The sequence below is a fragment of the Phodopus roborovskii genome, unplaced genomic scaffold, assembly GCF_943737965.1.
Source record: "Phodopus roborovskii unplaced genomic scaffold, PHOROB, whole genome shotgun sequence".
Classification (NCBI taxonomy): Eukaryota; Metazoa; Chordata; class Mammalia; order Rodentia; family Cricetidae; genus Phodopus; species Phodopus roborovskii.
The window spans coordinates 55,396-82,995 of record NW_026125281.1 but is presented as its reverse complement, the minus strand read 5'-3'; the positions used below and the strand labels follow the sequence as shown (position 1 = coordinate 82,995).

At 45.6% G+C, this 27,600-nt stretch overlaps 1 protein-coding gene across 1 annotated transcript; it reads left to right on the top strand.

Moving 5' to 3' along the window:
* The first annotated feature begins 1,618 nt into the window (after positions 1–1,618).
* On the top strand, positions 1,619–27,600 carry Sbspon (somatomedin B and thrombospondin type 1 domain containing). The gene is made up of 5 exons (XM_051196369.1): positions 1,619–1,910; positions 14,943–15,137; positions 23,280–23,370; positions 24,199–24,375; positions 27,020–27,600. Exons 1-5 carry the CDS (start codon positions 1,697–1,699, stop codon positions 27,135–27,137), a joined length of 795 nt encoding a protein of 264 aa, XP_051052326.1. The 5' UTR covers positions 1,619–1,696; the 3' UTR covers positions 27,138–27,600.

Here is a 27,600-nt window from a genome sequence, read left to right as displayed (position 1 = left end):
CCTATGGAAAACAGACCATTCAGTGGGTTGTTTGCTTTGTGCACCTTCCTGGCTCCAGTCCAGATTCTGATGGCATCCCAGAAGTATCTGCCCAGAGGCATCCCAAGGAGAAGAGGAACTAGAGCAGGCTAGAAATAAATTACACAGACTGAACTGCTAATAAAACCTGCAACAGGAGGAAAACAGAGGGTGTGATCTGTTGGCAAGACTATTGAGTCCCAACTTGCAAGAACTGAAACCACAAAGAAGGACATATTATTTCTTCAAACTCTAAAGGAAGAGAGACCTGCCAGAAAGGAAAACAAAAAAAAGTTCCCCAATGCTGAGAACTTGCTTGTGTAAAGTCATGAAGAAAGATTTTCTTCTCCTTTTTACTTTAGAGTATATTTTCCTTGGACAATCAACAAAGATTGCATTCTGCATTGGTCAAAGTAATCTAAGATTAGGGCTTATCAGATATAACATTTACAATGTGGCTGGATTTCCATTTCATAGCATGTTTGATTCTTATATTGGGCTGCTAAATAGCTTTACCATGTTTGTAGTAAAATTTAGAATTTTTACTTTCGTTACTTTTTCTCTCCAATGAGATACATTCCACTTTGAGAAGAGTGTGTATGAAGAAGGAATACATTAGATTCCAAATTTAATTTGATTCCTTAAGTTTTGTTCCAGAAACTATGCTAATTAAATGATTTCAGATCACAAAGGAAAATTGGAATTTTTGCAACAAGTTTCGATGGATAAAGTGTAAAACGTTTAGTATATTTAGAGGAAAGAAAGAGAAGGCATATAAAAAGTTTGGGGTGAAGCCAGGCATAGAGTGGTGTATACCTTCAACTCCAGCACTTTGGAGGCAGAGGCAGGCGTTTCTATGTGAGTTTGAGATCAGCCAGATCTACCTAGTAATTTCCAGGACAGCCCGAGCTAAGCTGGGGGCACAAAGTCACTCAGTGGTAGGGCCTTGTACAGGACAGGACCGCAAGGACAAGCGAGCAGCGCAAACAAATACAATCCTGCAAAGTCAAGAGAGTGAACGCTATTTTAAAAACATGATTGGTGAGGTTCCCTTGGGAAAATCAGCTTTGACAGAAAGCAGGGAACAACAGTTCCTACTCATCATTTCCTTCATATTCATTTATTTGTTCCTTGAGTGGAACAAAGTAGCATTTTCCTGGGGGGGAGAAAAAGCCACTTTAAACTGTTACTGAAAGATACTGTTGGCTCCGGTGTGACCTGCAGAGCCTGTGAGAGTTGGCAAAGCAGTGATTTGGGGAAAACCTCCCGAGGAGAATTTTCTATAGAGAGCTAGGGCTCCTGGGTGTCCCTGATGGCACACATGCACTGGCTACCGTGTCCCTCGTACCTAAGGAGGCAGAGTTTGGAGCCTGGAAAAGTGGCCGTCGGGGCGAGCTGCGCGAGCGAGCACAGCACCTGCTTGGCGGCTCTCTGGGGCGGTCCGGGGCGGTCCGGGGCGGGCTGGTGGCTTGGGGTGGCCGGTGGGGTGGGGGGAGGCACGTCCCACCTGGGCCCGAGGGCCACCCGCCCAGAGCCCGCTGGGCGTGCAGCCAGGGCCGCCGAGGGGAGGCGCGGAAGGGCGGAGGGCCGGGGGCGGAGGCTGTGGCTGTTGCAGGAGAGGAGCGCAGGCAGCAAGCTCAGGCTGGGTCGGGTCGCAGGTGCCACCGCAGCTCTGGCCATGAGGACCCTGTGGATGGTGCTGTGCGCGCTGGCACGGCTGTGGCCCGGGGCCCTGGCTGGCTGCACAGAGGCGGGGCGCTGCTGCCCTGGTCGGGACCCAGCCTGCTTCGCCCGCGGCTGGAGGCTGGACAGGGTCTATGGAACGTGCTTCTGTGATCAAGCCTGCCGGCTCACCGGGGACTGCTGCTTCGACTACGACAGGGCGTGTCCAGGTGGGTGGCTGTGCCCAGGGAGGGGCCCCCAGCCCTGTAATCCAAGCCATCAGGCAGCAGGCAGGGCGCAGTACCACTAGGAGCAGGGAGCCTTCTGGATGCTTCTAGTCCAGTCTGGTCTCAGCCTCCCAATACCAGTACTCTCAGCTCGATCCCCAGGTTTCCCAGTCGTCTTGTCTAACATCTTTTGTAGGCTACCTCTGGGGATGAATTCTGTGGCTCATGAACGCCGCCGGGTGCATAGACTCACTGGAGGTCTGGGATGATGGTGCTGACAGTTGTCAGGGGTGTGTCTCTGGGGCAGCTTTCACTACACTTACCCTGCCCACCTCTTAAGAGTTTGGGGACGGACAGGAAGGAAGGTGTGACTAGCCCACTTTGTACTAAGCTTGCCCTTGCGGGTCATGAGGTTTTCTGGGCTCTCTAGAACTAGAACTGTCCTTAGGATTTCGCTGCCTCAGCGATCCCGTGTCCACGGTGTTTTCATCCACCAGCTTTCCTTAGAGTGAGGTGTTTCCTCATTTAAATTCTGCGTAGAGTCTCAGTTCTTCATCCCCTTGTAGGGTTCAGTCAACAACGCTGGTTTAATTGAGTTTAAAGGTGAAGAAATGGGGAAATGTAACCCTGAAAGACAAACTGCGCTGGAGAAGTCAGCTCTGGAAGCAAAAGCAGCCACGCTTGTGGCCAGTCAATGACATTGGTCCAAAGCCGTGCAGTGGACAGGGTTGGAACTCAGTCCCCGCTCCAGTGTGTGTGTGTGTGGGGGGGGGTCAGCATCTTCTGGGGGGGGGAGGACTCACGTGATCCCGGGACAAGACCTCTCTTGCCTCTTTGCTAAGAGCCCCCAGGCAGGCCAGCCATGCAGGCCTCATACTGAAGAGTACAGCCGAGAAACGGGAAGATTTACTGACTGAGAACTAATTATTTATTTACCTGTGGATAGGGATGATGCCCTTTTTCACAAGTTTTTTTTTCCCCCTGTCCCACCCAGGACATCTTGCCTCAGACTAAAGGAAGCTGGGAAAAGTCAATTCAGGAAACGTAGTGACTCTGAGCCATGTGTCCCCACCTCTGACAGCACCCTAAACTGTGTCTGAGCTACATGAATAACTCAGCAACACCTCCTAACCAGAATTTGCTTCTGAAGCCACTCTTCCACGGGGAGGTGGGGGGGGGTTATATACTCATGGTGGGGCTCCTGTAGTCTACGTCTGTGGCAAGCACAGAGATGGAGTGACACTTAAGACGCAGTCTCTACTCCCTAGGAAGCCACTGCACACCCAGAAACACAAAGAACCACATGTGGCTGTAGAGTTAGTGCCGTCTTACCTCAGGGGACACTTCCTCCCGGGAGCAGGGATGCCTGACACCGAGATTTGTTTTGCTTTTCCCTGTGTGTCCTTCTATACAGTACCAGGGTTGATCTGCCCTTTCGTGTTTCCTGCTCTAATACCTCTTCTGTATTTTTACTTCGGCACTTCATGGCTCTTTTTAAGTGGCTGACGGGCAGGTAGTGTGTGCAGCACTAACGTGCCAGACAAAGGGATGAGCCATGTTCTGAAAGGAACACAGTAGCAGAGTAGTGTGAGATTTCCTCGTATTATTTGGAACTGCATACGTGTGAAACTCTATTGGTAATTTCCAGAGTGTTTCATTTAATACTTTCTGAGATCCCAGACAGTGAAACTAGGAGGGGGAGGGGGCTATTTCCAAAACAGGCAATCTGGGAGACAGTCTGGAAGGAAAATAATTGCAGGGAGTCTCATGGCATCTCTGTTCAGTTTCGCTCCCCCCATCCCCCGCCCTCCCCAGGTCAGGATGCTTCTGCTGGGCCCTGAAGCTAACAGAGTGAACATGGCAGAATGTGATGTATAGATGTATACAACTGGATGTATAGATCAGGCTCTCCAGAAGCATGGCAAACCCAGGGGAGTACAGTGAGAGGAATTTCTTTCTGTACCTGGAACTTGCTATGTAAAGGAGGCTGGCCTCAAACTCTCAGAGATCCTCCTGCCTCTGCCTCTGGAGTGCTGGGGGTGTCCTACCACACCTGACTCTAATTGGTTTCTAAGAGACCTGGCAGTGCTGGGCTAAATCACCCCCTTCCCTCGTCTTTATCTGGCCACAAAAATGAAATACCCACGTTTTAGCCTGGGATGTAGAAAGAGTAAACTCAAATTTTGGACTGGGGATTTATTGGATAAATTCAGGAGATAAGTGAGTTTACCATCTTGTGAAGAACTCTAAAGCAAATCACAGAAACAGCATACCCAGTGAAGGGCTACAGGCATATTTGAGTCCTAAATGTACTTCCCTGGGGGTCCACAGAGGGCTTGTAGGCTAAAGAAAAGCAGACTTGAGACCAACAAGGCTGCTTGCTGGTACATGCTGTAGTCTGGTTTCCTGTGTGGAGAAGGAAACAGAGGTCATTGGAAGCTGGCCACTTGGTGAGACTGAGCCTGCTTATGCATTACAGCTAAGGGTAAGAGCCAAGGGCAGGGCGGAGCTCAGAAGTCCAGCCTCCTCAGCCCTGGGCAAGCTGACTTTCTGTGGGTCAAAGCTGTTGTGTGCCTGCCTCTGCTGGCCAGAGCTAAATTTGCAGCTACAAACTGCCTGTGGGAGCAACTCTGGCAGAATGCCCCTATTCTCATGGAATTTTTCCTCTACATATTTATTATTTGTTAGCCATAATGACATGATTTTGTCCTTAGACTCAGAATCCTAGGTTTAACCTTTACCCTGCCATCTCCTGGCCTTATGGCTTTGGAGAATGTATGCCAGTCTCCTGGGGCTCAAAGTATCTCATGTGTAAAAGGAAAATGACAGGGACACAACAGGGACTGTCAAGAGTTTACTAGCAGGCAACCCTAAGACACCCAGAACTTGGTCTACGGCGGCAGGCTCTGCTGTAGTAACGGTACCATCACGTCTCTTGGCTGCAATGGGCACTGATGCATGTTTCAATCAATAACCTTTACACAATAATTTCAGGGGTGCATAGTATAGTTATTTCTACTTGTTAATATTAACTCACAAGGTCTCCCCAGTCATGGTGGCAAATGCTTAAATCCCAGCACTCAGGAGGCGGGAGCTGGAGGATCAGAAGTTCAAGGCCTACCTGGTCTATGGAGTAAACCTGAGACCATGGGAAGAAGTGAGTGCAGAATTGGATTCTCCTGGTGTAATTTAATGGCAGGGCATTTGCCTAGTATGAGCAGGTCTTGAGTATAGTTACCAGCACCATGATTTTTCTCTTTTTGCAAAAATTCTACCCCAGGCCCTAGGGAGAGAAGACACCCAAATATATGTGTTGATGTTTATCAAACTATGCAGTACATCTGCCTAAGGTCAGAGAAGTCCCGAAGGCTGAGGCTCATCCGATGATTCAAGGGTGTTGGGAAAAGTGTGGCTGCCCTGTGTCACCATTTTACAAACGCCAACGCTGAGGAATTCTAGGGCTCCCACCACCCAGCTTCACGTGCATGAGGGTGGAGTGCAGGCTGGGCACACAGGCCTTTCTGATCTCAGGTTGCCATAGCCACCTCTTTTAATGGAACCTGTAGTGACTACACACACATCCAGGAATACTGCAAGGTCCAGAGCTCTGGAGTCCCAGGTTACTCAGTTCTCAGAATCATCTCACCTCGGCTAGTCTCTTTGCCCAAGGTCATGCCCTCTATCCATGCTTTCAGAAGCCCTGTGGCCTGGCAACCTGTCCAACTTGATGAAAAGTGTGGTGGTGCCTGCATGAGCAAGCACACTGATCCCTCCATCCTTGGAAACCTCTGGGGGAGGTGAGGCCAAAGGATGGAATTTTGGCATCTCTTTATCTAAGTTGAAAGGTTTTGTTTTTCAAAGGGTCTTATTTATTTTTTCCTCTTTGTAAAAATAAAAACTATTTTAACCCTTGGGATCCTTAGATGAAAGAAACATCTTTATTGGGTGAATAAAATAAAAATATTATGGGGCCTATAGGATAAGCAAATTGCCAAAGAAATCCATTGTGAAATGAATTATCTCAAAAGGCAGCATTTTGGTGGTGGCATTAGTTTAATTCCAATAATGCATCGTAAGTCTCTTCGTTTCCTACAAAGAAAAAAATAAGTGAAAACCAAAACAGCTGCCGGGTGGTGGTACATGCGCTTGACCCCAGCACTCAGGAGGCAGAGGCAGGCGGATCTCTGAATTTGAAGCCAGCTTGGTTTACAGAGTGAGTTCCAGGACAGCCAGGGCTACAGAGAGACACCCTGTCCCCCCAAAAAAGCAAAACCACCGCCAACAAAAAGAAAAAAACAAAACCCACAACAGCAGCAACAACAACACAATCTCCTTTGGTATACCTATCTAAAACAGCAGAAGGACAGACCCTGATCTAAGTCACTCTGCCTTGGAGTAACGTAGTGAAAGTTATGCTTGCCCCAATGCCTCTCCCAATTTGCTAGCACAGGAGTTGGGCTCCTACGGACTTCATGCTAATCCTTCACAGCAACCCAGGGAAAAGGTAGTAATACGCATCCAATCATGAACTCGCATAGGGTGAGGCAAAACTGAGTAGCCCTGAGTCTTCTCCTGGATCTCCAGGAAGTTCAGGGAACAAACTGCTTGACATCCAATGGGAAAGGGGACACTGTACTTCCAAACAGGGACTCCCAACCAATCAAGGGGAAGGGTGGCTCAGATCATGAAGACCGAGAAAGCTGAAGTTTTACAGGAGCCAACACAGTCTGAGAAGCAGCTGGATTTAGCAGTGGTGGCCTAGAGTTAAGGAGAGGAATGTAGGTAATACTCACAAGGCATTTACCCTGGGCCAGCAACCCCCCCAACACAAACACACACACACTCACACACACACATACACACACATATACACTCACACACATACACTCACACACACTCACACACACATACACTCACACACACATACACTCACACACACACTCACTCACACACACATACACTCACACACACATACACTCACACACACATACACTCACACACACACACACACACACACACACAGATGGGGGGAATAGAGAACAAAAGAGAAAGGATGCCTTTCTTCCTGGACTGGAGAATATACATCTGCTGAGAGGAATTTGGAAAGTATAGGAACAGAGCAAAGGGGACTGCAGACGCAGCTCCGTGGGAGAGACCTTGTCTAGCGTGCACGAGGCTCTGGGGTTGTTCCCCGGCATTGCTGAAAAGGTGAGGGGCCCAGAACCTCATACAAGAAGTCAGTTCTGCAAATACTCCCCAGAAGAAGGCAGTGTGGCCTTTTTTGCTTGTTTTCTGCCTCCCCCAACCCCATTTATACAGGATTTCTAAAATCCTGCTTGTTAAAGAAAGTATCTTATTGTTCTGCTACAATTTATAAACTAGTCCACCTGATGTCTCAAAAGATTATTTTTGAAGCCTGTTGAGGAAGATGACAGTTATTAACCAGGGGGGTGAAAAACCAACAAAACACTGTGGGGTTTTTTTGTTTGTTTGTTTGTTTTGTTTTTTTATTCTAGTCTCACAAAAGCTTGGAAACAAGGCTGTTCAGAAAAGGACATGCATTCTTAGAAAGGAAAAAGATGACAGGCATGTAAAATAACATGAGATGTGCCTGCCTTTGTTATGCTGGTTAAGGAGCCATTTTGTGTTTCTTCTATACACTGTCAAGAAGCAATAGCTGTGAACAAATGGCTACTGCTGTGATGTATGCAAAGAATATTCCATGGGGATACCAGAGCATCTGAACTTGATGCCAGGGAGAATGCACTTAGCCTTTGACTTTTAGATGGCAGAGAGCAGCAAGCAGCCAGTGCTGGGTGACAGAAGAGTATGTGTGTCTTCTTGATGAACCCAGGAGAGATTGTTATCTGGGGACAAGATGAAGATGCTCCAGCAGACAGGCAGACCCCCCATGGTCCTGACAAACTGAAGGACTCTTCTTTCGATAGCATTTAATTTGTGATGCGGTGGTGGGGTGTGCTTGATGAGGGTATGTCAAGAAAAACATGAGGATCTTTCTTGAGATGTCAGGTAGCCTGTGATAGCATTGAATTCACTATGTAACTGAGGATGCCCTTATTCTTCTGACCTTCCTACCTCCAACTCCCAAGTTCTGGACTTTCAGACATGTACCACAACACCTGCCTGGAAAAGAATTAAATTATTTCTGAAGACATCATAATGGTCCCTACCTGTAATCTTGGCACTCAGGAGGCCGAAGGAGGAGTATGGCTAGTTTGAGTGAGATGATGAGTTTGAGGTCATCCTGGTACATTGAGGTCTTGTCTCAAAACAAAACCAATCAAACAGCACATTAAAAATCAAAATTACCCTTGTGAACCTAGGGACCAAGAATTGTTGTTGGGCATGATCCACAGAGCTGTGGTCAACTTGAGAAAGACATGGTAGCCCAAGGTGGAAGGTGTTTTCTCCACAGAAAGACAGACCCAGATCTTCAGTACTCCATGGGAAAAGTCCACAGTGAGCAGGCAAGAGACACACAGATACAGAAAGACCATGAGGACCACAGGCAGGGAACATTTTTTCATTGTATGCTGAAACCCTTGAGTGAGAAAAATTGGGATCAAATAAAAGGAAACACCATTTCAATCCACAGACGATAAAATTGATGGAGCTCAATACTTTCAAGATGAGTTGTCTTGTTTTATCTTTGCATCAGTGGCTGTACCTTAATCTACTGCTGTTTCAGTCAGCAGTTATGACTCTCTACTTACCAGCCTGCTTCTCTGGCAGTGCCCTGACCTCTCAGGCTTGCAGCCTGGTGGAAATTCTGTCCCAGCGGGTAAAGGTAGCTTTAACTAAATATTATTCTATTTATAAATAAGGCTCTAGATTAAAAGACTGGGGTGAAACTTACTACCTCAAAGAGGTGGAGTAGCAACTAACTAACCCTCTCTCCCAAAGGCATGCCCTTCTGCTCTGCCAAAACAAAAAAAAAAGCTACCCACTCAAACTCCCTCCCTATCTCTCTATCTCTACCAGATGCCCTCTGAGTTTCTGTGATTACTTCCTGTCAACTAGTTGCTAACTCAGCCTCCTGGCCCAAGGATAATTTTATTTAATAAACACAAATGCTAACTTGGGGGTTCATAGTGTGATCCAATATCCCCCATAGAGATTCTGGCAAGAGATATCAATGGGCTAGAAAGGATTAAGACTCCTGGCGGCCAACAGAGGCCAGATCTCCTGAACTTTAAGGTATTGAGAGAAAAGACCTCTAAAGATGAACTAGTTTGACACTAGTTTGACAGACTGTAGGATGATCAGTGCTCGTCCATACTTAGTACAGTAAGAAATTCAAAACAAAGTGAAAATGTGGGTAGGGAGTCTAGGTCCATGTATTCTAATCCTGTTCAGGGAATAAAGTAATAGTGTAGTTGAAACTTGGAGCCAAGGTGGGGGTGTGTTTGTGGTGTGTGTGTGTGTGTGTGTGTGTGTGTGTGTGTGTGTGTGTGGTGTAATGAGGAGTTTGGATTTCATCTCATATGAAATGAGGGTGGCCAAAATAGAAATGTTCCCCACAGGCTTGCGTATTTGAACCTTGGTCATATGTTTGGAAAAGGTTATAGAAGTTTCAGGATGCAGAGCCTTTCTGGAGAAACTGTTTCTCTGTGTAGCCCAGGCTATCCTAGAACTCACTCTGTAGACCAGGCTGGCCTTGAACTCACAGAGACCCGCCTGCCTCTGCCTCCCTCCCGAGTGCTGGGGTTACAGGAGTGCGCCCCCCCCCAAGCAGGCTCCACCTGACTCCTGCTCCATCTTCCCGTTTGCTGTGTGCAGCTGAGGTGTGTTCTTTTGGTCTTTCAGCTGCTGCGCCACATCTTCCTGCCAGGCTGGGCTCTCTGTCTCTGAAACCATAAAGCAAACACACGCTTTCCTCCTTAACTTCCTTTTCCACAGAAAGAAACTAACCCCCATCCAACCAAAACCAAACAACAACAGAAAACAAAAGAGAAGCCATGTGTGGCAGCCCACACCTTTAATCTCAGCACATGAGTAAATTTCTGAGAGTTCAAGAACAGCATGGTCTATGTCGTAAATTCCAGGATAGCTGGGACTGCATGGTGATGCCCTGTTTCAAAACAACAACAACTAGTGAGACAATGTTTAAGGTTCTTCAACTTGGGTTTGACCGGCTCTCCCTATCACAGCATGTAAAAAACGTACCTTAGTCTTGTATGCAGTGTAACTGCTTTTCTGTTCCTGGTCATTCTGTGCCTGGAGGTAGGGATATATGAGACCAATTAACCAACAAGAAGAACTCCATCATTCCTCACATCTGGATGATACATTACTCTCACTCTCCAGTGAGGCCAGAGTCAGAGATGTGCTAGGCCAAGAGTAGGAACATAGATGTGTGTTCTGTCTATTCTCCACTTTCCAGATCAAGGCCTTGCTTGCATTCAAGTCGGCTGTTCCTGTAGAAAACCCAACCTGAATATTGGGTTGAGTTTAAACAAGGAAAAGAAAGACGTCATCGAATTTCCTGTGCCCATTAAAGCTAGGCTTCCTTTCTCAAAAGGGAGGGAATGATGTCATCAAATCCTAACTGTTGGGCAGTTGACCAGCGTGGAAGTCCACGGCCATCATACACCAGCTTATTAGGTAACACAGCGGCAGACCCTCCCATTAGCGTTGTAAAAGCAGATGTAAAGAATGAGAAGATAGAATCTGAAGAAAGAATATTCTAGTGTGTTGTCTATAAAGACAAGTTTGGTTGGAAAGGGGCAGGGCTGTTAATGAAATAGTTCAAAAGGAAATACCTGTCACACAGCAGTAATATATGGCCTGTAATAAATCTGTCAGAAGTTCCTGTACTTCTAACCCCCGGGACAAACAATCTCTTGTGGTCTACAGCGGATTCTAACTCAATCAAAAGTTCACAGGAGAATCAAGAAAAGAACTTTCCAGTGGAAGACAAATAAATATACCAGAATAATCAAGCACAAAATTTTATGGAACACGTTTTTATTCACATAATTATATTTCAACCCCTCTTCTATTTTGTCTTAGGATGAAGCCATGTAGATGTTGTCTTGGAACCTAGAACTTGTCTGTCTTTATGAATCTTTTATTATTTATTTATTATTTTTAGTTAGGCTGCAATAAACTCAGCCCACGTAATTGATGAATTCTCCAGTCTTAGCCCTTGGGTATCTGGTACTAAAGGCACCCCCTGGTACTCAGCTCAAATCTTAGATAATAAGAATAACGGTTGACACAGTGATTCTATGACTCCTGAAGAATTTGATCATGGTACCAAACCAACCAAAAAATGCTGGATATGTAACAGTTTCAAAGAATTGCGGAGAGGCTGAATTCTGTCAGAAAATACTTCCCAGTATCATCTGTTAATGTATGATAAAAGTCAAACCCAAGCTAAATTCCAAGCTAATGACACAGCTAGTTTTTATGTTACAGTATTGTTCAAAATTTAAAATTTGGGATCAGTTTTAAAATCCAAATATTAAGTGCTGTTTAAGTTCAACACATGAAGGACCACCTAGACTCAGGGATGAGGAAGTCCAGGGAGGAAGTGAGGAAGTGAGGTAAAGGAGGAATGAAGGGCAGAGGTATCTTTCACAATCAGTTACCAGCCTGGGAGTCTCTTCAGAGTGACTTCTGGAGAATTGTTCTCTCTGATTCCTTGAGGACATGATATGGGCTGTTCTGTTTGACCACACCTGTTCCACTATATAGGTGGATGCCTCTGAAACAAATCTCACTATCTCACCGAGAATCCCCAGGCCCCGTGCTTCAGTCTTCAAGTGCTGAGAAGGTAGGTGTGTGCCACCACACCTGGCTACTGGCTAATGAACTTCTGACAAGAGTGCTTAGGTGATGTGCTTAGGTGATGAGAAGGACAGAGGATGGTCTCTTCAAGGGGTGTGGGGAAAACTGCATATCTAAGTGAATGAACAAAGGCAGATGCTTATTTCCACAGACAAATGTTAAAGCTAATAAAAGACCCAACAAGCTATAGACTTGTAGGAGAAATCATTGGTAAAATTCTTCACGATATTGCAGTTGTGTATTAAAATATACCCCAGCACTGAGCCCGAAGCACAGGCAATGCCAGCAACAGAAATAGGTGAGCCAATATCCACTGGATCACAAAAATATTTTTTTCTTTTTGCATGAAAAGACACCACCAAGAAAGAAAAAAGACAGATCACAGAGACAGAAGTAAATATATGAATATATCAATTTGACAAGAACTTACATTCACCCTACAACCCCACTAGAACAGAAAGCTAAAAACTCAATTAAAACATGGGAAAAGGACTTGAATAGACAATTTTAAATGGTTCATAGATTGCTCAGTATCTTAGTCACAATGATGAGCCCATCAATATATGATCTATGGAGTTTCTGCCTTTAGACACATTATTCAAATGGAGAGGGGACATCAGAGACAAGCAGAGCAAGAAATGACATGTTTATGATTTCCCAAAGGGTATCCACGGTGGATATGGGAGAGACCAACATGGCTCACCTTGTGCCCAAAGGTGGTTGACACGTGATAGCAATAGGTTTTTAGATAGTAAATGGAGGATGCTTTAAAATAGTATGAAGGTTTTTGAACTTTGGATTGTGTGTACACTTATCTTACTAGGAATAAGAGAAGTATGCTACTAAATACATCCTCCCTAAACCATGACTTCTTAGCTAAAGTAGACGTTTTCATTTATGAATTATCAGACGTTTTCAAGAGTGAAAGGGGTTATATCTAAAAAGCACTATGAACTTGAGTATAGGGGAAAGGGATCTTACTTTGTAGAAAAGAAAGTTTTGGCATCTAGCTCAGGGACACATCAGTGATACCAGGATTCTGGAGGCTCAGGTGGCGGCTGGGAGGTGTGGTGGCACAAGCCTCAATTACAGCAGAGGCAGGCATCTCTGTGGAAACAGCTTCATTTGCAAAGCAAGTTCCAGGACAACCAGGTCTACCTAGAGAGACCCTGTTAACAAAACAAAACGAAAGGAAAGGAAAGAGAGGTCCCTGTTCTCTGGCTTCGGACCTGGAGACAGCCCACCGTGGCGTTTCTGAATAAAATGGCCTTTCTATTTTTAGAGTTTTGAAGGAACCTCCACACACATTTCCATAATGGCTCTACCAGTTTATACTCCAGTGGCATCAGTGAATAAGGGTCACCTCCCCGACAATCTTACCAACCTTTGTGGTCATTTGTTCCCTTGATAATAGTCATTCTTCCTTGGGGTATGATGAAATCTCAAAGCACTTCTTCAAATTTGCATTTCCCTGATGGCTAAAGATGTTGAACACTTTTGAAAGTATTTATGAGTAGTTTGTGCTTCTTCTGAGAACTCCGGTTTTATAAACCATGTTGTTTATTTAGTCTAGGGACCAGAGCATTTATTCAATGAGGGGAGGTGCAAAAGGTAAACAAGATGGGAAAACGGAGATGGAAAGGCAGAGAACTGGTTGGTAATGAAAGCAAGCTCACCTTTCATCTCTTCCCGCTCCTGGTGATGGCAGACAGTGCTCAGAGCATTTCTTAACCTGCCCTTTGTTCGCTTGACGTTTAGTTTTCTAGGCACTAGTTCTGTCGGATGGACAGTTAGCAAAGACTGTCTCCAATTTTTTAAGCTGCCTCTTGGCTCCATTAACCGTTTCTTTCACAGTACAGAAGATTTTACATTTCGTGAAATCTCACTAGTCAATTCTTGGCCTTATTCCCTGGATCCCTATTCAGAGAGTCCTTATGTTTGGGGCAGACTCCCTGCAGTTTCAGGGGACGACACTGAGATCTTTGGTCCTCGTGGAATTGATTTTTATTCAGGATGACAGAGAGATAAGGGTCCAGCTTATCTCTTCTCCGTATAGAGATCCTGGTTCCCCAGGGTCATTCAAAGAGTAAAACGGTGGAAATGCAAGCTGGTTTTATATGGTAGCCGGCATGGCGGGGGCTGAGCTGACACAGGCTGTCTCTGTTGACCCAGTACTAGCTGGATCCAGTACTTGCCAGGGGTAGTTAACCTTTGGGGGAGAGTTATGGGTGGTGACCCTGTGAACAGAAACCTTTAGGCTTGTTTACCCGATGACAACCCAGCCAGAGTCCTTCTGTTCAGGGCACTGTCAGCAACAGTGGCATTTTTAGGGGACAGGGGGTGATGCCTTTGGACTCGGCAGTTATCTTTTCTCCAATGTGTGCTTCTGCCTTTTTTCTGAAAGTTTTTGTAAAAGTGTCTGTAGTTACGAGGACTTATTGCAGGGTCCTCTGTTCTGTCCCACAGATCTATATGTCAGTTTTGTTTCTGGTACTTTCGAGTCACACTATAGTTATCATTACATGCTCTACAAGGGTTGATCAGTAAGTACTGGGATTATTGGTGGGTAAGGTGCACTTTTGTGTTTTAATTATTCTCTCTCTTTTAAAGTGAATGTATATTACTGTCAATAACGTTCTGGGGAGGAGGAGGTGATGGAGAAAGGATGGATGCAGTTAGGAGGGGTAACTCGTAATGTTCTGTAGCACATCTGGGTGTTAGCCCAGGCTGGCTGTTAACCAGGAAGGCTATTTGTCCCATATTTAAGAAAATTGAATTACCAATGAATAATCTGATCATTGCATACTGCATACATGTACTGAAATAGCACATCATCATCCATAAATGTGTACAAGTGAAAATATGATCTGGAAAGAAAATTGTATTATGATCAGGGATGGGGATAAAAATTACTACCAAGGGGAAATAAAGAAAGCTTTGTAAGCCCAGGAGTATGAGGAAGTATCTTATAGCGATTTGCCTGGGATATGTCCCTGACCAACCCTCAGAATCGTGGCCCTCCTCAGAAGTACCTAATTATCAGTTAACCATCGTTGGGGGGTGGGAGGGTCATGTCTCCGGGGCCTTGCTGTGTTCGCAGATACAGGTCATGACTGAGTTTATGAAGTTTACACAAGCTAGATGGGCTGCTGTTTGCGAGGGCAGAACAACCCGGCCGGTTGGGTTTACTCAGGTGAGCGTGCTGTCGTTCTGTTTTTCCAGCTCGCCCTTGCTTTGTGGGAGAATGGAGTCCCTGGAGTGGCTGTGCAGGCCAGTGCCAGCCCACCACGCGTGTTCGCAGGCGTTCAGTGCGGCAGGAGCCGCTGAACGGAGGGGCACCCTGCCCACCTCTGGAAGAGAGAGCCGGCTGCCTCGAGTACTCCTCATCGCAGGGCCAGGACTGCGGGCATGCCTTCGGTACGACTTGGCTACTTCCTGAAGGGTCATGTTTTGTGCGGGGAAAGTTCCGTGAATTGGAGTGAGTGGGATGGACCAGTCTGCCTAAAGTAGATAGGAAGCTCAGGAAACGCTTATTAAGGGATCAATAGCCCGCTGTATACATGCCGCTTTCCCTTGCTTCCGTGTGTGTGTGTGTGTGTGTGTGTGTGTGTGTGTGTGTGTGTGTGTACACGGTCCTTTCAAGATACTTCAGGGCAGGAAAGAGTCTAAGAGTTCAAGGCCACCTTGGACAACATAATTAGAGCCCATCTTCAAAATAAAAAGTAAAAATTAAATAAATAAAAAAGAAAGAAAGAAAAAACAAAAGAAAAGAAATATTGATCTGATTGAGCTAATGAGATGAGCTAGCAAGCTAGCACTCTGGATCACTAATGCATTAGAACTGTGTGAGTCTCACAAAGAGGCACCAGTGTGTTGATCTGGACTGAATCCAGGGAGGCAAAATGTTGACTTTCCTGGATAGAAAAGTCCACTTGTTTTTTCAGAAGAACCTGGAAAATGTTACATCAGCATGATCTTGATCAAGCAATTTCATCCTTCCCCCCCAACCCTAATCCTAACCCCCCCACATTTGAGTATTTATTTGATGAACGTCAATGTGGTGCCAGACATGGGCTATATTCTGGATTGTGGTGGGGAGGGAAGTTGCACGGGGCCCAAAGTCTCAGAGATTGCAGTATAGCAAAAAGGGACACAATCATCAGATGACTCCAGGAAATTAATCCTAGAAATTTAGATCTGTGGTAATTTGTCCAAATGGAGCTAAGGAATCAGTCATATGAGGAGCTGTAAGCAGGAGTGATGTAATTTCCTTTGCTCTTGAGGAGCAAAGGTTTCCTTGGAGATGAGGCTGTGAAATCCTGAGCTGCCCAGAAGAGAGGCCAGAACGCTTAAGCCTGATGGTCAGTTAGTCTGAAGGGCCGATGAGAGACAAACTTGAATGGGCAGTGCTTGAGCAGAGGACGAGAGGGAAATCCACACAGCACTGCGTTCTAGAAGGGTGGGGCTGCTTTCCAGAGGAGAGGAGGACACAGTATTGCCAAGCTAGAGGGACTGGAGAGAGCACTTAGTGATGTAACTCCACAGCATCCTGAGATGCCTCGGCTGAGAGAAGTATGAAGCGCAGGGGCAACTCAGATTCTACAGTATAAGAGCAACCAGTGGATACCGTGTGTAATGCCACAGGTGGCCAAGCAAGCAAACAAGTGAGCCCTAGGTGACTACAAGGCTGCATGTTTGATTGACTAAGGTGTGTGCATTCGTGTGTTCAGGTGCACACGTGTGCATGCGAGTGACGTCAAAGGACAACCTCCGATGTCATTCCTTAGGTACCTTTTTTTTTTCCATTTTTTTCAATAAGATCTTTCACTGGCCTGGAAGTGACCAATTAAACTAGGCTGGCTAGCCACTGAACCCCAGGGGTCAGCTTCTCTATGCCTCCCCAGTTCTGGGGTCCCCCTCCATGTCTGGCTGTTTTTATGTGGATTCTGGGGATCAACTCAAACAACCCTCTAGCACTTCGTTTATCCCCCAGGCCCTTATTTGGCTAGTAAAGAATACTGGATGTGGGAAACTTTGGGGGTCAGTGCCGGCAAACTTTTGAACTGGAGATGAGTCTATTTTTAGATTCCTGCCTTTTTGTGAGGAGCCTAGGAAAGCCACTGAGGTGTTTTCCGTAGGGGCCACTGTGATCAGATCTGTGACTGTGAACGGTCACTGTGGAGAGTTGCAGGGGAGGCTCCTAGGTGATGTAGCAGTGTTAAACTCAGGGAGAAACCATTATGCCAGGAGGACTCACAGTGCCTGAGGGCCCTCTGCAGACACCCAAGGTGTCTATGTGACTATTGGTGGCTCTTAAGACCCAGAGTTCACTCAACAAGAACAGCATCTGCTGTGTACCAGTGTTTGGCTGCTGGAAGATCCTTCAGCACCCAGGCTCTTGCACACCCAGTCCTGACTCTCTCTTTGAAAGACAGTGTGGCAGGAAGTTAGGAAAAGGACATGGGACACAAGCTTTGAGCACCAGGAAGTGTGGTTATGGTACACTCGAGGGACAGTGTGGTTCCAGGAAGCCCGGCCAGTACTCGACCCTGGACAGTGTCTTTTCTGCCTGGAGGTGCCTATCCCTCTGTCCAGCTGCTCTCACAGCCTTGAAGGCTGACCCTCCTCTGTCAGGAACAGCCATCCTCTTCAGCTAAACACACAGCTAGAGAGAGATAGGAGGCTCAGGGAATGTCCAGGGAGGAAGGGGACACCTGCTTAGCAAGCTAGATAAGCCCAACCGATCCTAGTGGTCAATGGTCTGTCATAGGCAGACCTCTCTCTCACATTTTCATTCACTTGGCTGTGTCTCATTCTTTAAACACTCACCAAATATCTGTGGCATTCCACGGCTGTGGTAGGTTTCAGAGATCCAGAGCCAAACAACAAGTGCATCCCAGCTCGTTACAGCTCAGGCTAACGGAGCACAGAGATAGACACGTTCTCCAGCTGGAGCTCAATTTCTGGAGCCTACACAGTAGAGGGAGAGAGCCAACTCTTGCCAGCCTTTCTCTAACCTCTACACACCCACACTGGCATGCACCCACCACTCCCCCAATAAATAACAAAATAACTAAGTGTACCTACAAAGGCCCTCACGTTGACGTGTAGGCATGGGAGAAAGCTCACCTCAGAGTAAGTGCATTTGTATTGCCATGTGGTCACATGGGCACCCACTGCTACCTCAGCCAGAGCTCCTGTTCACGGAGCATGAGCCTTAGCTCACTTTTGAGCGGCACAGAGTATTTGTTTGTTTTTATGAGACTGGAATCATGACTATGTAGCCCCGGCTGATTTCAAAGTCTCCATGTTGCTGATGATGACCTTGAACTTCTGATCCTCTAGTTGTTACTTCCCACATGTGGTGATTTCAGACTTGCACTGTATGCATGCACGCACGCACAGTTCACAGAGTTTCCTTAAGTGTTCTTGAGTCAATCTTCACAGAAATCCTACAAGGAATCATATTTATTCCTATGGCTGCTGTAACAAATCACCAGAACCTTAGCGGCTTCATATGACACATACATTTTCTTACAGTTCTGAGGGACAGAGTTCAGCACAGGTCTGCCTAGATTGAACTTGGAGGGTCTGAAAAGGGTATGTGCCCTTTCCGAAGGCTCTTTGGAAAACCATTCAAGCTTTTTGGAATGTGGAAGGAAATTCCTGAGAGATGGGAGCAGAAAGCATAGCGGGTGTGTCCTCCAGTTATGTTGGAAATACTTGTGAGTGACAAGGGAGCTTGCATATTTAGCCAAGGAGAAATCTGAGCACAGTGTTGAAGGAACGGCCTTCATTCTTCTTGCTGTTCATTAAGCAGGGAGAGGAAAAAGAGATACTGAAGAAGAAAGTTACTTAATCTTAACGGACTCAGGATTATGAATTTGATAATTCTCAGTTCACCAAGATGGCAAGTGGGTGGTGAATGAAATGAAGAGACTTGCCCTTAGGAAATCAAGTTCTAGAAAAAAACAAAACAAAACACCACGAACTGCGTGCCTGTAAATTCACTTAACACTTCAGAAAGCTAAGTTGCCACCAACTTAGTGACTTAAACAATATACATTTATTATCTACAGTTCTGGAGGTCAGAAATCTGACATAGGTTTCACTAGGTTACAGCTGAGGTATCAGTAGGGTTGCAGGCTGTCCTGGTACTTGGGGGCTAGTTTGCTTTTTAACTGTCGTGTCTAAACCATCTCTCCAGTCTGTTTTCTCATCTTTAGAGATTAAGTACGGTCTTTGTCTCCTGGTCCCTTCCATCTTCACAGCTAACGATATTGCATCTATCTATGCCTTTCTTCCGAAGCCATATTCTGATACCACCAGATTTTTTTTTTTTTTTTTAAAGTCTCCCGTGATTGCCTGGGGCACATCTAGAAGATGGAGAACCTTCACATTTCAAATTTAGCTGACTAGCAATTTGAATTCCATCTGTATATTTAATCCCTCTTTGCTGTGTAACATCATACATTCAGGCATTTACGCACTCTGGAGGTTGGCGTTAGACATCTTGAGGGTGTGGAGGCTCCTTATTCTGTTTTCCACAGAGACTAGGACAAGTCCATTATCTTGGGCTGACATATGAAGACAACAGAGGTCTGGGAGGCCACTGATAGTGTGTGGCTATCAGCACTAAAACTTGGGGTCCATGGCTACAACCCCTGCACTTCTCTCTCTTCCATATTGCCATCATTAAAATTAGGGCTACAGAGTCTGGTGACTAAGTCAAAATATAAAAGCCCCATGAAACCAGTGAACAAGATTACTCTCTCCTTAATGAGTTGTTCTTGTTTGACTTAAGGCAGATGATTATATTTTATCCTAAAAAGAAATATAAAAACTGAATTTGCACATAACTGAGGTTTACATGCATTTTTTTCTCCCTACAAAAAACCAATGTGCAATAATATAAACTATGTTTCCAGGTAGGGGCTATTTGCCAAACTTCCCTTTTATTCTCTTCTATATTGTATGTACAGAGCAGCCTGCATTTTGCATTTTTTTTTTTTGTGGCATGCCCTTGTGTCAGAGGGCTTATGAAATTCTCAGAGCAAATTTCATTTACTTTCATGTTCAAAGGAAATATGTGCAGAGCCATGCTTTTTAAAAGTGAAACGTGCTGTAAAAGTGAACAATGGAAGGTTCATAGGTTGCCAAAGAGTTGGCAAATGGCCTCTGAACAAAAATATTACATCTGGATACTGCTGCCAGCAAGGGGAAAGGAAGGGGACCAACCATCACTTATGGAGAGACTGAGTCCTGAGGCACTGGCTGTGTGTTTCCACACAGAAGCAGAGGTGGGGCTGAAGGCAAAAATAACTTTTAAATTATTTACAACCCTCAAGATATGAAAATTAAACTTGCGGGTAATCATTAAAGAGTGGCTTTGGTTCAAATGCTGCAGGCCATCTGGCTCCTGGACTGTGGGAGGAAGACTCATGCATGGTAGAAGGTTATCCTGGACCCAAACCCTGCAGCGGCTGGGGTGGGGCAGACAGGATCCCGAGGAGCTGGTTTGCTTTTAAGATGTGCCATAAGCCGGGGTGTTGAGGCTCAGGCAAGAGGATTGGGAGTTCAAGACCAGCCTGGGTTACTTATCAAGACTCTGTCCCCAAACAAACAATAACACAGACAATCAACATAGAAATGAATCCTGAGTATGGGGTCTCCTGCAGTCTGGATAGAGCTTGGGACCTCAGTCACGTTAAGCGAACACTCTACTAACTGACTACATCAGCAGCCCCTGGACCGTAAGTGACCAGAAGGTGAAAGCCACACGTGGTTGCATGTGCTTATAATGTTTGTGTTGAGAAGATGGACACAGATCCTCTCTAAAGGTCAGTGGCCCCAGTGACCAGCCAGCCTCAGCAGAGACCCTGTGCCATAAAACAAGGTGTACATCTCAAGTTGTCCCCTGACCTCCCTCTTGCATGAACACACAGGCACACATAGATGCTAATCCTGGCTTTGCCTACGGAAACCCTACTAGACCTTCCCATCTGGAAGGGTCAAGGCCTTTACAGCGGGGCCTGCTGCTTCTGCAGCTCCAACCAGACTTGGAGCCAAGGAATAAAGATAAGGAATTTGGTCTCTTGACTGATGCCTCCAAAAATACCAATTCCACTGGTTTTGTCTGAGGAACATGTCAACAAAGGGGTTATTTCTCTTAAAAATAAGAAGAGATGGAGAGAGAAGTAGAGGGGGGGGGGAAAGCAAGGAAAATCTGAAAAAGAATTAAGGCCTGCCATCTTGTGGCAGTCGGGGGCCAGGAAAATGAACGTGTCCTAACTGGCGCCCTCACAATGGTTTGCTGACTTTAACAAGTTTAACATCTGAAAACCTAACACCCTCCCTCCCATGTCTCTGTCTCTCCTTGTCTACATTGCTCAGTTTCAGAAGCAAAAGGCAGGAAGGGTTGCTGAGGCACTCACAGGATCTGTCCATCTGTAGCTTTACCCAAGCAGGACTGGAAATATTTTGGAAAAAAATGTCTGTACTGAACATACATAGTTTGTGTGTGTGTGTGTGTGTGTGTGTGTGTGTGAGAGAGAGAGAGAGAGAGAGAGAGAGAGAGAGAGAGAGAGATGAGTGTCTGCTGTGTATGTATGTCCATCTGTCCATCCATGTATGAGTGTGTACCGTGTCTATCTCTGTTTGTGTGTCCATCCAACATGTGTGCGTCATGTATGTCTGTCGTGTGTGTGTCCCTCTGTCTGTCCATGTGCGCTCACGCACACGGGTAGAGGTCAGTGGTTGATGCTGGGTATACACCTCAGCCTTTCTCCACCTTCCGCTTTGAGACACAGTGGCTCTCTGAGTCTGGAGCTCACGGAATTAGCTGGGTTGGCTGGCCAGAAAACCCGGGACCCTCCTGTCCCCTTCTCCCCAGTGTTAGGGTTCTACAGGAGTTGCTGCCATGGATTGCTAGGCATGGAGCATAGGTCCTCAAGCTTATGCAGCAGTGACACTACCATCAGAGCCACTGCCCCAACTGCTTTCCGGTGGCATTGTTCTCTAAACCAAGACTTTTTTGTTTGTCTTTTGTTTTGTTTTTCGAGACAGGGTTTCTCTGTGTAGCCCTGGCTGTCCTGGAACTCACTTTGTAGACCAGGTTGGCCTTGAACTCACAGAGATCTGCCTGCCTCTGCCTACCCAGTGCTGGGATTAGAGGTGTGCACCACCACCACCAAGCTAAACCAGGACTTCTTAACTTCTACTTGTGACTCCTTTTCACCCTCCAGACTTTTACCTCCAAGTTCACCCCATATGAATAAGTATATAAAACAGGTAGGTAAATGAAATGTTTTCTGCCATAATGAAATTTATTTTAGAACAATTCTTTTTTGATGCAATTTTACCTCTTATTAATGCAAATATGCATACTAATGTGATGGATGTACTTATTTATATTTGCATAAAAATAAGTCCTGGTTGAGTGATATGCAGGACACAGAGCATCTTTGATGTTTTTCAGAGTTTGATTGACATTTTGATTTTATAATCATCAATGTTGACCACACTTCCTCACATAAATACACAGTACAAAATGGCAGAGGGATGTTTAGAGCCATTTCAGAAATTGTTGGAAATTCTGTCCTAATCCGAAGTCAAAACCACTGACTGACACTTTATTTATTTTTTTAAAGGAAACTCAAGTCAGCAATGCAAACAGCGTTTTTCAAATTCAAGCATTCTAAAGCAACGCTATATGAACACATACTCATTTAGTGCTCCTATGAAAACATCAGGGCCTTGTGTACTGTAATTGGGCCATTGTATTTCAGTAAGGGCAGGGAGACTTTGCATCTACATTACAAACACATAATCCTTAATACACCAGGGCCTCAAAGTTGAGCCGCTGCTTCTGCTGCCTTCCCTGACGTGATAGCACAGGCAGTGCAAAGTGTACATGCTCAGAATCCAGGCTGTGGAAAATCATGTGACCAGAAACACCCATTCCTTGCTTGTTTGACTTTAAGTAACTGTTCTCCCAGAAACATTGTATCTTGATAAAATTTCACAAGCTCCACATTCTGTTGTAGGGATTTGAGTGGGCGGGTTGGGGGCGGCTAAATTACCAGGCTTTGAAACCCAAGAGGCTTTCAGGCGCCCATATTTTCTTACCTTGCTTCTTTTTTTCTTCCTCATTTCCTCTCTTGTCTTCTCCCCTTTCCCTTTGCTTGCTTCCGTCTTTCTCCCATCTATTCCTGAAGTGCATTTTCACTGCACTTCCGTCTTTATGTCTTCTTTTTGTTCCCCTCCCCCCTCCCTTCTCTTTCTCATGCTATAATCTCCATTACCGCTTTCTTTTCCTCGTCCCCACTCCATTTTCTCTAATTTCTTCCAGTTTTTTGTTTTTGCCCCTCTCCTTCCTTTACACTTTCATGCCTGGAGGCCAATATGTTCCGCAGAAGATGATAGAACTGTCTCTCTTGATGCTGGGCCACTAAGGTCTCTGTATTTGGAAACTGAGACCTCAGACAAGCACAGAACCCAGTCTGGGAACGTATTGAGCACTTTGAATGCACGAATACAGTGTAATTTTCCCCTCTCTAGTTCCTGCCTTTATAACTAGCTCTGCATTCAACAAGAAGAGAACAATACAAGCCACGTCTCCACAGTGGTCTACACACACAGAGGATGCCGGGTAATTACTGTTATGTTTTCTTTCCCTCCCTCCCTCCGTCCCTCCCTCCCTTTCTGCCTTCCTCCTTCCCTCTCTCCTCCCTCCCTGTGTCTCTCCATTCCTTTTTGGTTTTTTGAGACAGGGTTTCTCTGTGTAGCCCTGGCTGTCCTGGAACTCACTCTGCAGACCAGGCTAGCCTTGAACTCACAGAGATCTGCTTATCTGAGATTGAAGGAGTATACTACCATGCCCAGCAGCGTTAGAGTCTTCACAAACTGTCCTGTGAATTTGAAAGTTGACATACTTCCATTTGGAGGGCTTCTTGCTGACACTGTCCTCACAGGCTGGAAGGCGTGTCCATGCTAACCCTTGTTTACTCTTCCATCAGACAAGGGAGACCCAACAGCGGCTTGTTTAGATGCACAGGCTGCTTACTATCGAGGAGTCACTGAGTGTCAGATTTTTTTATCCTTAGAAAAGTTACAGTACGTAGTTGAGCATGGTGATGCACACTTGCAATCCTCACGTTTGGGGCGAGATGGAGTTAAGGAGTGCAGAGGCAGCCTCAGTTGTTGGTTTTGAGGCCGATATGAGGTATGTGAGCCCTTGTCTCAACCTCATGCATATGTGTGTGTAAGTATGTGTTCATGCATACACACATGCGTGCTGGGCACAATGGCACATTTGAAGGTTGCTACCCGGTCAACTTGAGCTACTCAGTGAAACTGTGCCTCAAGAGAAAAGAGTGAGTAATGTTTGCTACACAGTTGACATGGCTCTTTAAGACTTCTGGCACTACCGGGCCACTTCTAAGTATGGTGCGTGCGATCCTGACTTCTTTTGCTTCAGATACTGTATGGAGTTCAAGACAGAGTCCCTGACTCCTCACTGTGCTCTGGACAATCGTCCCCTGACACGATGGATGCAGTACCTTCGAGAGGGTTACACGGTGTGTGTGGACTGCCAGCCCCCAGCTATGAATTCTGTGAGCCTGCGTTGCTCTGGAGACGGCCTGGATTCTGATGGGTAAGGAAGGAAACTGACTGATGGGCTTTCGTTCCCCGAGGACCTGTCCTCTGTGTCCCAAAGAGCTGAGCAGTGTGCAACATCTCAACATAGTACATGGACAGGGAGGCGGACCTGTCCAGGGACCCAAATCCAGGACTTTGGTTCTTGCTAAGGGACCCAGAAGCTCTCTGCACCAGAAATACACAGGCCAGTATGGTTATCGGACTTCATTCCAGATGAAGTTCTCCAAGGACTACCAAAACCCTGCTCACTCCACAGGTGCTACAGACTCTTGAATCTGACTCTTTTGGATTAGAGAATTAGAACGTACACATTCTTGGCCCCACTTCTTAGGACCAAGTGAACCAAAGTTTTAGTAATCTCTTAGGTCTAGACATAAAATTTTTCCTATAAAACATCAGAAAGCAGTTATTTTTGGCTTTTCATTCAATACGTCATTTGTCATAACCACTAGACTCTGATATTGGCCATGAAAGCAGCCATTGACACTTTTAAACCTTAGCTTTGTTCTAACAGACTTTTGTGAACACCAAAATTCAAGTTTTGTATGGTTTTCATGTGTTGCGAAATACTGTTCTTTTGATTCCTCCTTAACTCTTTGTTGCTGCTTGGGATAGGGTCCCACTCTTGCCAAAGATCGCCTAGATCTCACTACATAGGTCAGGGGGGCCTGGAACGTATAGCAGTCCTCCAAAATCAGCCTCCAAGGTACTGGGATCACAAACATAGACCTGCATGCCCGGGCTCTTTAACTCTTAGAAATGTAAGACCCAAAAAGCAAGTAAGTAAAAACAAATAAAAGCTAAATAATAATAATAATAATAATAATAATAATAATGATAATAGAATTCATCATTAACTCACAAGTCCCATTCAGAAAGAAGGGGTGGGCAAGAAGAGGCGTCAGTCATATTGTGCCCATCCTCTCCAGGTAATTCAGACCCCAGGAATGTTCCAGAGCTGCTGGTGCCTGAGGTCAGTTTTCTGAGGAGGCGACCGCAGACATTGTTTCTCCCCACAAGCCTCTCCCAGTCCTGCACCCACGTTCAGTTAGACCCTCACTAAATGCCATTTATAGCTAGGGGAGGGATCACGGGGGCTGCTGTGGACGGGATCAATTTAATCCATACATAATGGCTTTCAGCATGTCAGGTGTAACTGGTAAAAACGGGTTAAAAGTCAAACACCAACCTTTCCAGTTAATCATTATTCCCATCATGTTTTAATATTTAATAATTCAGCTCATGTTTATTAGTCACTCGTGCCCAGCACTCTCTATTGAGTTCACCATGTGAGCAATAAAGCAGGTAAGGAATTCATATCAAATGAAACCTAATATTTGGATTTAATGTTTTTCTGAATACCTCATCTCTATTTTGACTTTAAATGAATTTATAATTCAATTTGTACCCAATAAAGAAATCACTAGAACCCTGGTAACTGTATGAGTGACTTAATGAATAATATTTTAACTCTCTGGATTTGCTTTCTGTACTTTTTCCCAGAGAGTTGGGATAGAATGAAAGTGGTCATTTAGTTAGACCCTCCTTACGTAAACATGCCCAACACTCTATTGCCCTGTGTGTAGTACCTGAATCCCCCCCCCCCCGGGGGAAATGGACGAGGAAGCCCCAAACCTCTCTCTGAACACGAGTGTCCTTGAACAGGCATTAGCTGCTAACTCAAATGGACATAACCCCAGGAAGGAAAGTCTCCCTGACTATGAAGGACGGTGGGCAGCTAGAATCGACACTGTGGTTAAGAGCACTGGATGCTCTTCCAGAGATCCACATAGCAGCTCACATCCATCTGTAAATCCAGTTCCAGGGGGTTCAATGCCCTCCTCTGGTGCCCTTAGGCATACATTTAGCCAAACACATAAACACACATAAAGTAAAAGAGTGAATAATTTAAAAACACTGATTTGTAATATACTTTGAAACTGTGTGATTGCTACCTTATTTATGGTTTCTATTGCTGTGATGAAACACTACCATCAAAAGCAATTTTTAACCTTACAGTTTGTAACAGGAACCTGAAGGCAGGAACTGGAGTAGAGGCCATGGAGGAGTGGTGCTTACTTGTCTGCTCCCTATGGCTTGCTCAGCCTTTCTTACAACATCCCAGACCATCTGCCTAGGGATGGCACTTCCCAGAGTGAGCTGGCCCCTCTCACATCGGGCATCGATTTAAAAAATGTACCATAGGCTTGTCCACTGTCCAATTGGGGTGGGTGGTGGGGATCATTTTCTCAATTGAGATTCCCTCTTCCTGAATGGCTCTAGCTTGTGTAAAACTGACATTACACTAGCCAGCACACTATCTTTAAAATCAACAACAAACAATAACACATTAGGGCTGGCTCAGCTGCTAAGAGCACCTGGTACTCTTGTAGAGGATCTAGGATCAGTTCCCAGCACCCACATAGAGGCTAACAACCCAGCTCCAGGGTATCTAGTACCCTCTTCTGGTCCCCATGGTCACTAGGCATGAAAACAGTGCACTCACATGTGTGTGGGCACAACACTCACACATCACACAAATAAAAATGCATAGATCTTTGACAAAACATAACTGTGTAGGTCAGAATTCCCTGTGGTTTGCTTTTAGTATAACCCACAGTTCTACAATACCATTTCAGAAACCAGACTCTTCGCTGGCAAGCCATCGGCAACCCTCGATGTCAAGGGACCTGGAAGAAAGTGCGGCGAGTACAACAGTGTTCCTGTCCGGAAGTGCACCGCTTCATTTTCATATAGGTCGTCTTGGAGACACCGGCAGGGCTCTTTGCCAGTGGGAGGAGTATTGCTAAGCTGAGTTCAACATTTCAGAAGCCTCCAGAAACTATGCCAAGTCCCCGGGTACCCTCCAATGCCATGCTTTGCCTCTGAGAAAGAAAACTTAGGGGTAGTTAACAGCCTTTGTTTTTATTCTTACTGAGCTAAGGATCTGTACTGAAAGCTCTATGGCCCACAACCTCGACCTTGCATTTGGCCACAGAATACATGCCTGTTTGTACTAGAGTCCCTACCGTGGGCTCCAGTCTGGTTTAGGGTCTGGTTTAAGGGCATCTACATATTCTTTGTCTATATTGGTATTTTGTTTTGTTTTAAATTAAAGGCAGGGCTTCACTATGTAGCCTAGAGCTCACCATGTAGATCAGGCTGGCCTCTAATTCATAGATATTCAACTGCCTCTGCTGGAACTAAAGTGTTGCACTAC

Excerpts from the sequence above, each read along its gene's own strand:
- Sbspon (XM_051196369.1), top strand. The coding sequence starts at position 1,697 with ATGAGGACCCTGTGGATGGTGCTGTGCGCGCTGGCACGGCTGTGGCCC. Across the intron at positions 23,371-24,198 it reads ACACACACAGAGGATGCCGG|ATACTGTATGGAGTTCAAGA; the intron begins GTAATTACTGTT and ends CTTTTGCTTCAG. Across the intron at positions 24,376-27,019 it reads GACGGCCTGGATTCTGATGG|AAACCAGACTCTTCGCTGGC; the intron begins GTAAGGAAGGAA and ends ATACCATTTCAG.